We start from the raw sequence: 14,198 nt of genomic DNA on the forward strand, positions 1-14,198 counted from the left end.
AGAGCTGGACAGTGAATAAGCAAGACTGAAGAAGAGTTGATGCATTTGAGTTGTAGTGTTTATGAAGAATACTGAAGGTACCATGGACTGCAAAAAGAATGAACAAATCTGTCCTGGAAGAAGTGCAGCCGGAATGGTCCTTGGAAGCAAGAATGGCCAGACTTCATCTCACCTACTTTGGTCTTGTTGTCAGAGGGGACCATTTCCGGGAGAAAGATATCATGCTTGGTAAAGTGGTGGGTCAGCGAAGAAGGGGAAGGCCTCAATGAGATGGATTGACATAGTGGCACCAATGATGGACTCAGATATGGCAAGCATTGTGAGGCTGGCACAGGAGCAGGCAGTGTTTTGTTTTGTTGTAATAGGGTCACTGTGAGTCAGAGCTGAATCAAAGGCACCTGATAACAACTATTATAATAAATCCATTTGTCTATTTTGCATTTTGAATATCCTCTTTTGGAAAGTATTGGTTGACTGTATTATACAAATCTTCCAAATACTGACACAATCAATATACAGTATTGGAAAAAAAAAAAAAAAGGTATATGGTCTAAATACAGTATAGCGTTCCGAAGACAGAGATTGTCAGACTGAACTAAATAAGATCCAACTACATGCAGTCTACAAAAACCCACTTTAAATATAATGCTATGTTGTTGTCTTTGTAGATTTTAGTTGCCAATAAGTTGCTTCCAATTCATGGCAACCTTATGTATAACAGAACAATTATGTTGCCTAGTCCCGTGCCATCTTCATGACTGTTGGTATGTTTGAGTCCATTGTTATAGCTGTTATGTCGTTAATCCCAGTGAGGGTTTCCCTAGGTTCAAGTGAAAACATAGGGAAAAGGAGTGTGATATTGGAAGGAGGACAGATAAACTAACCAATGGAATAGAATAGATTCTAGAAACAGATCCATACCAATTGGGCACATGATATATGGGAAAGACGACACTGTATTATTGCCCTCAATAATGGTGTTTTTCTAAACAACTGAATTTCTAAATTGGAAAAAACGGAATTTTTTTTCCCCACCTCTCATAGACCCAAAACTCACTTTCAGATAAATTACCAAACTGGATTCTGCATTGTAAGAGGTTATAAACAGCTAAATAATGAAATAGCCCATTAATAGCAAATGTGGTTGTTCTACATCTTCTAATCCTCTGTATATACCTAATTCTCTTTTCTATTTGTTCCTCTGTCTTTCTACTCCTTCTAGAATCCATTAACCTAACCTCTCATCTCTCCCTTCTTTTTTTGCTGTCTTTCCCCCAATGCGCCTGTCTCTCCACCTCACTCTTCCTCTGACCCTTCAGCTCTATTGTCTCCATTTCTGTGCGTTCCTATTCAACTGTTCCTAAGTTCCTTACTTCTAGTTCCTTTGTCCCTTTGTCTTTTCCATTAGAAGCCCCTTTTTGTGTTCCTGCTATATTTTCTTTGCCCACAAGAGGACTTTTTTGCTCCTCTTCCAGCCCTTTTCTCAAGCTGTTTTTGATAGAAAATGAGGGCCTTGTGTGGACTTGCCCTACATCTGAACGTGCCAACTTAAGTGATACGTCAGTCATCTGAACACCCTTCACTAGGTTCTTGATTGTAGACCTACACCAGGAGAATTCCAAGTCCCAGGTGCTCCTATGCTTTATACATTCCAGCTGTTTTTTAAAATACTTCAGCTCCTACAACATACAGGAAGAAATTTTGAAGCAGAACTTTAGCTCCAATTTTGAGAAGCTCCCGTTTTTCAATATGTCCAATAAAAACTGCATACTGAGGGTCATATCCTCATTCTTTGTATCCAGAAGCTTTTCTAATTCCCTGCGGGACTCCTTCTTCAGCTTGCCATGTTCCTGTTTCACCAGGTGGGACATGGCATAAAAAAATTCCTGGAGGCTAGTATGGCGGAAGCTGTAGAACTTCTTGATGTGACACCCCTCTTGGTAATCACTGCTGCTCAGGAAAGCAGCAAGGCAGGACCCATCGAAATTGTGCTTCCTGAGGTATTCTTCTTCAAACAGGAACTTCTGGTCCTGGATTCCCTCAGCTGCCAAGGGTGGCAGGAAGGTAGACACATAAGCTATGTAGATTTCAGCAATGTTACTGGGTATGTCTGAGACTACCTTGTCTCTCTCCATCTGTCCCTTGAGCCAGGAGCAGACCATCCAGCAAATGCCTGGGACTTTGCATGCCTCATAGAGAACATCATTTCTTTGTACAATGCCAAGGGCATTTCTGGCTTGCTCTTCATCCATGAAATAGGAGCTGAAATACCTTCTCTTCTCCTCTTCAGAGAAGCCTAGGATACAGACATGGTGTGGTTGCTCCAGCAAGCGCTCCAGATTCTGCAAAGCCAGGGGCCGAGTTGTGATCAAAAGGAAGGACTTAGAAAGTTTCTTTTTCCTAATTAGACTATGCAACAGGTCCTCCATGGGACTTGACATTGGCCTCATCAATCTCTCAGCAAAGGGTCTCTGCAGCTCATCATAGCCATCCAGGATAAACAGGAGCTGCTCTGGCTGCTTCAGAATCTCTTCAACAGGTGCTTTATCATTCCCACAACACCAGAAAAGGAGCTGGTCCAGCTCGCCCTCCAGCAGCAGAACCACTTCCCTACAGCTCACATAAAAGACATAATCAAATTGGCCTATGAACAGGGTACCAGTGGCCCAGTCCTGTACCATTTTCTTGCCAGTGTTGTCTTTCCAGTGCCAGAAGACCCCTGCAGCACCACTGTGGACTTGTGGGGCTTTTCCCCTGAACCAAACAGATCTTTCACCATGACCTCCTGCTCCAGGATAGGGCAAGTAAGTGATTCTGAGCTCTCTGAACTGGGCTTGGCCATCAGGAGCAGTTGGTGGATGCTGCCATTGACTCCCTCTTGTTTCTCCTCTAGGCAGCGCACATGCTCTCGGTATATTTCTCTGTAATCTAAGCCAGACAAGTGGGTTATTAGATGATGATATGGAAAATATAAAGGACAAAATGGGCCCTTTAAACTCGAGACTCTGTCTTTTTGACTCATCTTCCATGCTCTCTAGTTTGCATCACCTTGAAGACTACAATTCTGGTGTCATGGGAAGGGACCACTCTATGTGTGTATGTGCATCTGTGTTGCATATGTGCACACCTGTATGAGTGTGCAACAGTGTGTTTTGTGTATGTGGATATTTGGAGGGTGTGAGTGAATGTTTGTATTCACATTTTTTCATGTAAGTGTGCTTAGGGAAGCATGTAGGGAAGCCGTGTTAGTGTGTATTTATAAGTGTGAGTTTATAAGAGTATGTGTATGTCTGAAAGTCTTTATGTGAGAATGGGGACTGAGTGTTCATATGAAATGTTCCCATTTGAAGATGTGAAGAACAAGATAAGGGATGGAAAGGGAAGCTGGGGTATGGGGAGATAATAATAACCTGTTCTTGGTTGGGCCAGATGCTAAACATAAACCATCTTTGGGACAAATGTTGAGTCTACCGAACCCTCCCATTTCTATGTCATAGGAGCTCTCAGGAGGAAAGGAGGCTTATGGGAGGGAGCGGAGGTACCACAAGATCTCCCGGTATCTACCAGAAGAGATGAGAGGCAATTCAGGTTCTATGTCCACCCCACTCTCTAGGGTGACATCAGTCCACTATTCTTTGAACCATTAATGGCACAGGAGAAGATGGCCCTCCATGAGAAGTAGCCTGAGCTGTCTGCCAGGAGAGGAGCTACAAACTTGGCTTGACTCACATGTCTTAATGCCATTTCTTCTGGTTAGTGGAAATCCCTTTTACTAATGCCATCCCAGATCTCTAAATCCCTTTTTTCATACTGTCCCCTTCTCTGACACTACAACTGGAGGGGACAGGGAGAGAAATATCATGACTATTGGATACTGTAGTCTCTCTACAAATAAGTCCTCACCCTCGGCTTGTGGCTTCCACCCAATAGTTGTCAGAGACCTCAGCTGGATAGCACCTAGACATTGGAGCATTGAGGTTTCCTCAGGCAGTCAGAGGGCAGTGGTGAGAGAAGGCATACATTACTTGGACTCTCTGGAAATGCCATGGAAAGGGGCATCCTGACTTCCTCTCTCCCCTGCCACACTCACCATTCAGACAAACAAGACTGAGCATGTCCACAAGTTCCAACAGGTTCATCTTTTTCAAGCCCTGAAGCACCACTTTCACAGCCTTGTGGGCTCCATACATTTCAATGAGGCGAGATGCCAGGTCCACCGGATGGAGGCCTTCCAGTTCCCCTCGGGCCAGCTTCCGATGACCATCAGGCAGGGTCATGTGCTGCAAGTAGAACTTTAATGTCTTGAAGCTTTTCTCCTCAAGGTCATTCAAGGCATACAGCAATGCCTCCTGGGGATCATGACGGACCAGGGCCATGGTGATCAGGGTGTGGAGTCAGGTTCAGACAGTGATCTGGAGAAGGGAGCAGAGGAGAGGCCCTCAGGGAGAGAAGAGCAATCTGAAGGCACCTCAGCCACCCTGTGTTTTGGGTACTTGGCAAGCTGCTGCATGGAGACCAAGAGAAGAGGCCTGTGTACAGAGTCCCAAGCAATGTGAGCAATGACGTAGCAGGGGAATGCTCCTTTCCCTCTATGCCTCTTTGTCAGATAACGTGTTACTGTGTAGGCGTATAGATAGGGAGGTTTGTGGGTGTACTGAATGCTCCTTCTTTCCCTCCCTCCTATACGCATTGTTTATTAGGCCCTGTCTGCCTTCCTAAACACTTTGGATTAAAAACATTTATTTTTAAATTAAAAAAAAAAAAAAAGACTTTTTTTTTCTGACTATCTGGCCCTATTCAGTTCTGGTACATATTTGCTGGCAATGCTGTGGTATGGCAAATATGTAAAAAATCTATACTCATCATCCCACTGGCCCTTACACATCAGTTTCATGGACTCAGCCACACACAGGATTTCAATCCTGATATCATCTGACTAAGAGAAGGAGACAAGTTTAAGTCATGATAGGAACTACAATAAGCAATTACTATCTCTGTTGGTGTTGTTGTTATATGCCATCGAGTTGGCCCTGACTCATAGCGACCCCTCCTTGGGTTTCCGAGGCGGTATCACTACAAAAGTAGATTGCCCAACCTTCCTTCTGAGGAGTGCCTGGTGGGTTTGAACTGCCAGCCTTCTGGTTAGCACTCAAGTGCCTTAGGCACTACGCTACCAGAGTTTCTTTACTAACTCTAGGAAAAGCAAAACAAAAGAAAAGGAACATAATAGTAAAGTACAATACTCAGGTGTGGATAATGTTTACACAGGAATAATGATGTAACCACTGAGCACTGATCTAACTAAAATTGTAAAATAATCATATTGAAAAGATGATGGCGGACGAGCTAAATGCTTGTGGCCTGGAATAGGCAGTCCCTAGAGCTCTGGTGGCATAGTACCTAAGGCATCTAACTGCTAACCAGAAGGCTGGTGGTTCAAACCCACCAGCCACTCCTCGGAAGGAAGGTTGGGCAATCTATTTCCGTAGAGATACTGCCTCGGAAACCCAAGGAGGGATTACTATGAGTCGGATCTGACTCTCTGGCAGTTGGTTTGGTTTTTGGTTTTTAGTTAATGCCTAAAATTGATTAATCAAAAAGTAGTAGTATATATATACTGTTTAGAAATGCAGACATGTAAGAAACAGAAATCTAAAGTAGATTTCTGAGAAATCTCCCTCAGGGATGAAAGACTGAGGGGAAGTGAAAAAGGATAGAGCAGGGAACCACTGTGTTTGTTCATACCCCTTTTTTTTCTTTTTCTGAGTAAAATTTTCCAATCTAATTCTGATGACACACAAATAAGTACTACAAGGGCCCACCAGAAATTCCTGGATGGTTTCAACTAAAACAATTAGCTTTAGTTAAATTGTTCAAATAATTTAAGAAGTTCACCTACAATTCAGGCTGAAGTACATAAGCTTTTTAATATTAATTGACTTTTAATACAACAACAACAAGCATCTTTGCAAAAGGGCATGGGGTCAGCATCTTCTGAACTCCTCTAACTTTACAAGAAGACAGAATCACCATCAGCAACCCAAGGCTTATTCCTATGAGGCCAGACATGCTGTCACCCTCCAGCCTTTCACCAATTCTGATACCAACCACCCGTCCCACCACACTCACTACTTCTGTGCTGCGTTTGATAATTCATTGCAATGCCCACACAGAACTAGGGAAGTAACAGGCTACAATTCAGGTTCAGGAACAAGCTCAGGATACAATTCTTTGACCAGGACAGTCTCCCCTCTGCTGCGCCCTCAGACACAGCTCTCTGGCCTTTGGCTTCTTGGCCTGGCCTCTGACTTTCTTGCTTGGACAGATCTCTTTTAGCTCTGCCAATAGGTACACCTAGGTGCATGTCACTCCCCAAGCAAGCCTCCTGCCCAAGGGCCCATAGCTTTCTTGCTCCGTAGGCTGGAAGGCCTGCTGCTCTGTCTCGTGCCTCTTGGTTCCCCTGCAACCGTCTCTCTGCTGGGCATCTCTCTCTGCTAGGAGTCTCTGCTGAGGAGGTCCAAAGCAAGTATCTCAGGTCCAAGGATTCACCCTAATTCACCTCTACCTCTTCTTTCTTGATGGCAATGAAGTCCCCCTCTATGTCTCTAGGAAGGCTCCTTTTAAGCCTGTTGTTGTTGTTGTTGTTTGCCGTCGAGTCGGCCCCGACTCATAGCGACCCCTCCTTGGGTTTCCGAGGCAGTATCGCTACGGAAGTAGGATTGCCCAACCTTCCTTCCGAGACTAGCAGAGTGATAAAACTAACCAATCCCAACATCAGAGTCCTACACACCTTATTTGCACAGTACCACCCAATGATCCAGTAGGAGTTACAGAGACTACGGGTAGAAAATCCATACCAAGTAATTCACAGCACCACAATGTTTGATAAAATAAAAGTTAATTCAACAAAGAAAGAATGGGGCTAAGGAAGTAGAGGAAATATGTATAAAACAAATCCTTCAGAAAGCTTGGCAACAAAAAGCAATAGAAAGGTAACAAGGTGACATAGGAAATGTGGGGTGAAGAGAGGTTTTCTTTAATGTGGGAAAGAGCATAATATAGTTGACTGCTGAGGAAAGAGAGTCAATAAAGGTGACACATTAGAAAAAGAAGTACCAGAGGAGGGAATCAAGAATGTGGATTGAATGAGGATTTGATACAAAGGTGAAAGATAAGCCTTTAACAGGAGAAGGAAGGGAACATTCTTAACAAAGAAAGGCAGGTGTGTGAGTTTTGTAGTAAGAAGATAAGTGGGGTTGTGTCTTGTGGTCCTTCTGTTCAATATGGAGTCTAAGTAAGAGTCCCCTAAGAGTAAGAGGGCAATGAATAGTTGAAGAGAGAAGCTATGAGGTGACTGCTTGGGGTCTTCTCTCCTGTGTACCATCCTCCTTCTTCAAGGCCTCCCTCACCTGTTTCTCAACAGACAGACATATAGAAATGGGCAGGAATGGGAACTTATTTGTCTTTCCTCAGAGCCTTAGCCAACCTGAGGCTGGAGACAGCAACAAGGCAGTAAAGATCCAAAACAGAAAACAGAATGAAGACATAGCCACATAAATAGAGTAGCAGAGAGAATAAAGAGACCACTCACTGTGAAGCTGCAGGTCTGCCTCCTCTGGAAAACTGCAGGTCCAGATACCACCCTGAGTCACACCTGAAGAAAGTAGAAATGAGATGCTTAAGAACAAATTTTGATTGGAGGGAGAAGGCAAGAGATAAAATTAAGCCTCCTGCTAAAGGGGCAAGGAAGCCACATTTTCTGCCCTCCTCTAACCACACAAGAGGAAGACAGAATCACTATCAGCAGCCCAAGGCCTATTCCTGCAAGGCTAGACATGCTGCCTCCCTCCAACCCTTTCACCAACGCTGGCACCAACCGTTCCTCCCACAGTACGTACCACCTCTCTGCTGGGTTCGATAATTCACTGCAGTGGCCACACAGAACTCACAGATTATGGGGTTTATTAGGGAAGCAACAGGCTCCAATTCAAGTTCAGGAACACACTCAGTTTCTCTCAGTCTCTCTCCCAGCCCTGCTACTTCTCAGTGTCTCTCTCCCTGGCCTGCGTGTCTCTCAGTGTCCCTCTCCCGGCCCTGCATGTCTTGTGGTGTCTCTCTCCTGGCACTGCGTGTCTCTCACATCTCCCAGCTGGCAGTGAGAAATTTCTTCTGCCTCTAGGAGGGCTCCTTTTGAGCTTGGCAGAGTGGCAAATTAACCAATCCCAACATCAGAATTCTATACACCTGAGAGAGAGTGAACTTACCAGAAAATTACTTTGTGCTCCTCGCAACAGAAATACCCCAGGTGGATAACTTTAACAATCAGGAGTGAATCAGTTGCTCAGGGCAAATTCCACCACAGAGTTTACAAAGACTTATGGCTAAAAAAAGCTACAGTATGTAATTTACTACACTGCACCTGCCTTCCTTTAAACCGTAGCCCGGTTGTGGCCAGAACTGAGAATAGAGCAACTTAGTCCCCAAAAGAAGAGTGGGTACAAAAAAGGCAGAGACCAAAGGATGTAAACAGCCAAAGGAGAGATACAGACAGACATACAGAAATGGGCAGAAAAAGAAAGAGATGAAGCTAGCTGCATCTATGACTCTCTCTCTCTGTTTCACACATACACATACCCACACACACACACTCATGCATATGCACACACACTCACTCATTCTACACACGGGGTTTTTCTTGATAGCAAACCTCAAGAAACAAGGGTAACCAGAAAGATTGTAGAGGAATTGAAGCTATTAGAGTGCCCTGCCTTTATCATGCTCTGCCCCCACCCAGGGAAGCAGATACCAACACAAAGTTGAGTACATAACTTTGCTCTTCTGCTTCTAAGCTTCCTTCTGCCCAGCACAGGCAAAAAGCCTATACCCAAGTACATTAGGGGGAAAAAAAAAGTTACCATTAAGTCAGTTCCAACTCATGGCAACCCTAAGTGTGACAGAGCAGAACTGTTCCACAGGGTTTTCTTGGCTGCAATCTTTATGGCACCCTAGCTCCAGGCCTTTCTTCTACAGTGTGACTGGCTGGGATTGAACTGCCAACCTTTTTCAGATTAGTAGTCGAACTCAGACTCTTCTATATAAGGGGACCTTTGAGATGGTGCCACCAGGCCCTCACAACGGTCAATATCTTCTGTTTTACACCTTTCTCAGATCTGATCGTCATGGCTTGGTTAGTTAAAGGGCCTCTGTGGTAGTTATGTCTGTGTGTCAATTTGGCTGGGCCTGGTTGAGTGGCTGGGCAGCTGGTGGTAGTTATTCCCCATGATGAGAATGGCAATCAGCTCCATGGTGGGATTTACCACAAGCAGCTGAGTAGCTGCCTTTGGGAATGTGGTCTGCTTCCTGTATTTAAGGAGAAGCCTTGGGAATGGTCTCTAGCTTGTGGCATGCTTGGATCCCGCACACAGCTGTGTCATTGCTCAGCAGCCTGCTATGCTCTGCCAACCTTGGGACTTACAATGGACTTAAGTTAATGGCCTGTCATGTGGTTGGTAACATCAGGATGTGCCTTTTTACTTGTCACCCTTGGGGCTTCTCAGCCTCAGCAGCCAATAGCTGTCTGAGTGAAGAAATGCCTCTAGTTCCAGTGGGCCGGGAACAGGAGGCAGAGCTGGACCCCAAGGTTGAGAGGCTTTCACTCAGCCCCTAGAGCCTGGCACTTTGAACTTGGACTTAAAGTCTCCAAATTGTAAGAATAAACTCCTGTTTGCTGCGGCCATCCCATTTGTGGTATATTTCCTGTCAGAGTGGCACTAGGTAACCAGAACAGCCTCTTAAGCCAGTGGCCCCACAGTCATGTGTTGGAGGCATATCTCTCTCTGCTGCTAGAGGCTATCTTTTCTCAGAGAACTGCCACATCTCCTTGGAGGAGAAAAAGGCCTTTAACCTCCCCAGTGACTTGACCACTGCTAGGAAGTCTGGGGCCCTTCCACCAAGACAGAGGTCAGAAGAACAGGCAGGCTTGCAATACACATGAAAAAATTGTGGTGGTGATCCATAAAGCTGGGAAAGTCTGGTGTTTGCTTCCTACAGCATGTTCCTGAGTCCCTGGGATAAATTACATGCTTAGGCCCTCAAATACATCTCTGTGTTCAGGTATAATGCATTGTGCTATGGCCTGCATGGGGCTGCCTCTCTGGGGCTAGCTCACAGAACTGAGGTAAACTTAATGAGGGTGTAGCCTGTACTGGCATAAAAAGATATGTGATGAGATGAAACCAGGTGTGGTAAGGCAAAACCCAAAGAGGCCAAATACAGGATAAGGGTGAGATATCACCTGTAGGATGAAGGTGAAACCTGATCAAAGAGAGATGACAAAGATCATTATCAGAACCTGTTATGAAAGACAACACCTATAAACAAGAAATGGAATTGAAGACAGAGAATAGTAAGCAGAGATTAGGAAGGGCTAGTCAGTCAGACAGAGATTCACTGTGATATAAGGCTGTAAGTTAACAGTTAATAACATCCTAAATGCACAGTATGTGTGAGAAAGGAGCTCCATATGAATTACACACAGTAATTAATAATCCATATTAATTACTCACAGCAGAGTACAGAGGCCTAAGGAACACCAAGTAGCAGTGTAACTCTAGGCTCAGGGTTCCCTCTCCAGTCTAGCATTCCAAGTAATAAAAGGAATGAGCCACTGATTCATGCAACAACATGGATGAGTTTTAAAAACATTACCTGTATGAAAGACTCCAGACACCAAAGAGTATACGCTGTATTATTCCAACCAAAACCACAAACCAAAGTCACTGCTGTTGAGTCAATTTGACTCATAGCAATCCCTCCCTGGGTTTTTGAGGCAGTATCTCTACGGAAGTAGATTGCCCAACCTTACTCCCCAAGAGTGGCTGTTAGGTTTGAACCACCACCCTTCTAGTTAGCAGTCAAATGCTTAGGCACTACACCACCAGAGCTCCCTGTATTCTTACAGTTTTATGAAATTCTAGAATACAAAAGCTAAAGTGGTCTATGGCCAGGGGTGAAGTGGGGTTATTGGAAAGGGGCACAGGGCACTTTTGGGTGAAGGAAGTGTTCTGTGTCTTGACTATAGTGGTGAATACATCTTTGTCAAAACCCATCGAGCTACACACTATTGTACAGCAGTTTATTGAATATAAATTATACTTCAATTAGATTAATTAAAAGGAGATCTGGTGGTGCAGTGGTGGTTAAAGCATTCAGCTGCTAACCAAAAGGTTAGTGATTCAACCCACCAGTGGCACCATGGGAAAAAGATGAAGCAATTTGCTTCCATAAAGATGTACTGCCTTAGAAATGTTATGGGGCAGTTCTACCCTGTCCCATAGGGTTGCTGTGAGTTGGAATTGACTGGATGGCAGTTGGTTTGGTGGGAATGTTGATTAAAGTAGATTTCATTGTACTTGGATCAACAATCAATGTCCATGGATGCATCAGTCAAGAAATCAAGTGATGTATTCCATTGAATAAGTCTGCTGAAAAAGACCTCTTTAATATTTTAAGAAGCAAATTTGTCACTTTGATGACTAAGGTGCACCTGACTCAAGCTATGGTCTTTTCAACCACCTTATATTCATTCAAAAGCTGGATAATAAAACAAGAAGACAGAAGAATTGACGTATTCTAACTGAGGTGTTGAAATATGTTGAATATACCACAGACTACCAGAAGAATAAACAAATCAGTCTTAGAAGGAGAAATACAAGAATGCGTCTTAGAAGAGAGAATGACATGTCATCAGAAAAGATCAGTTGCTAGAAATGGACATCATGCTTGGTAAGTTAGATGGTCAGTGAAAACAAGGGAAACCTTCAATGAGATGGATTGACACTAGCCAAAACAATGGACCCAAACACACCAATGATCATTAAAAACCAAACGCACTGCCGTCGAGACAATTTGACTCACAGCGACCCCTCCTTGGGTTTTTGAGCCAGTATCACTACAGAAGTAGATTGCCCAATCTTCCTTCCAAGGAGTGGCTGGTGGGTTTGAACCACCAGCCTTCTGGTTAGCAGTCAAATGCCTTAAGGCACTATGCCACCAGAGCTCCTAATGATCATTAAGGTGTCACAATATTTTATTCTGTTTTATATAAGGTCCCTGAGTAGGAACTGACTTGATAGCAATACCTACAACAGTACTGATTAAATTTTTTAAAAAAATTAAAATGAGTTCTGATCACTAAATTATCATAATTGACACTGGAACCTCCCACTTGTCTACTGGACCATGTAATAGACACTCTCTTTGAGGCATTGCTGATCTCACAGAAGTAAGAGAAGTGTGCAGGGACCACTCACTCCCTCTGCCAAAGGAATAAACATGAGCTGGTCTGAAGGGCCCAAGGCTGATAGCCAGGAGGCAGGGCTCTAGAGGATGGGAGGAGCCTGAGCAGAGTATCCTGAAGCCAGGGCAAGGGAGGCCAGGAGCTGAGACTGCAGAGGTGCCAGAAGCTGGCAGCATCCTTAACGAAGGGTGACATGGGCCTGCAACCAAATGCCTACAGCAACACTAATGTGAGGACATTGAATTTCAGAACTGCAGAGAGGTGGGCAAGCTAAGCATGACCATCCTTTCTAAGTTAAAATCTTACAAAAAAGCCTTTGGTGACCTCATTCCCACCCGAATCCTGTCAGAAAAAGCAGAAGCAAACTTTCTCTGGAGGAAAGCTTCCCCAAATTAGGCCTTAATAACTATTGTTAAAGGAGCTTAGCAGGAGAAAGATGGAGAAGTCTGCTTCCATAAAGATTATAGCCTTGGAAACGCTATCGAGCAGTTAGTTCTACTCTGTCCTACAGGGTCACTATAAATTGGCAGGGAGCTCTGGTAGGGTAGTGCCTGAGGCACTTAACTATTAACCAGAAGGCTAGCTGTTCAAACCCACAAGCCACTCCTCAAAAGGAAGGTTGAGTGAGCTACTTCCATAGTGATACGGCCTCGGAAACCCAAGGAGGGGTCACTATGAATTGGATCCGACTCGACGGCACATAACCACAACATGAGTTGGCATTGACTGGATAGAAACCGATTTGGTGCTTTTTAATGTTTCACACAGGAGCCCTGGTAGCATAGTGCCTAAGGCACTTGACTGCTAACCAGAAGGCTGGAGGTTCAAACCACCAGCCACTCCTCGGAAGGAAGGTTGGGCAATCTACTTCCGTAGTGATACTGCCTCAGAAACCCAAGGAGGGGTAGCTATGAGTCTGCACCAACTCCACTTCACATAACAACATTGTTTCACACATGCTGCAGACTTGCACTAGCTTAGGGTTCCCCCTTGTGGTCCTTCCATAATTTGAGCTGTAGCTTCAGCTCCTTTCATTTCAGCCAATGAAGCTACAGTTCCCAATCTTAATGAGTCAGGCTGTTGTGACCCTGGTCTTTTCAGGCAGGACTGTCAAGTATGTTTCCCAGGAAGCCAGGAACGCAGATTAATCCCTGCACAACACATTTGTATGCAAGGGCCTCTGAGTTTCCCATTCCCAGGGAACAGCCTCCCTGGGTCCCTCAGTCAGCCACTGAAAAGCCAGCAGCCTCTGTCTACACACTCTACCACCCTCACCAATTGGCTTTGTGGAAAGACCACGCCAATGATCTTTCTTCTCCTGCCCATGGGCTATGTGGGTGGAAAGAAGTCACAAAAGCTGGCCAGCTGGTTCTTGTACAACATGAGCTCTCTGGGCTCAGCTCAACCCACACATAATTGATCAATGCCATGGATGACTCAGTCCATCTTCCAAACAGTGTCCATTCCTCCAACCCTCAACCCTGCTCTGGCCTTGACAATCTAAGCAGATCACTTTGCCTCCACTTCTCTGGGGGAGAAAGAGTGTCATTTGGCAGGAGCTCCACACAACTTCTCTGCTCTCCACAACTCAAAATTGATCTGATTACTTATCCATCATCTCAGTTCTTCTCCAGAGAGAAAGGTCCCTCAGTCATTGATACAAAGGCGAAAGTGTGTTTGGAAGTGAAGTGTCCACACCCAAGACAGATCAACATGTAGACAGGCAGCCCTATGAGTTTGGGTTGGTGCAACAACACCTCCTCATTTGGGCTGGTTCTCTCCTCTGGGCTTCTTCCCATGAGATGTCAGGGGACCAGCCTTGGCTGAGGCAGACCCCCACTAGGCACCATAAGAGAGGCCACAGGCCAGGCAGCCTCTCCAGCATGTCCCTCATCCTTTG

At 44.8% G+C, this 14,198-nt stretch overlaps 1 protein-coding gene across 1 annotated transcript; it reads right to left on the reverse strand.

Annotated features, from left to right (window-relative positions):
• Window positions 1–1,346: 1,346 nt before the first annotated feature.
• Window positions 1,347–4,376, reverse strand: NLRP10 (NLR family pyrin domain containing 10). Its single transcript, XM_007956681.1, is given in 3 exon segments — window positions 1,347–2,686; window positions 2,689–2,928; window positions 4,091–4,376. Coding segments are annotated over 3 exon segments (1,866 nt in total).
• Window positions 4,377–14,198: the final 9,822 nt, after the last annotated feature.

The sequence above is a fragment of the Orycteropus afer genome, unplaced genomic scaffold, assembly GCF_000298275.1.
Source record: "Orycteropus afer afer isolate SDZICR_OR568_19922 unplaced genomic scaffold, OryAfe1.0 scaffold00014, whole genome shotgun sequence".
In the NCBI taxonomy this organism is placed as follows: domain Eukaryota; kingdom Metazoa; phylum Chordata; class Mammalia; order Tubulidentata; family Orycteropodidae; genus Orycteropus; species Orycteropus afer.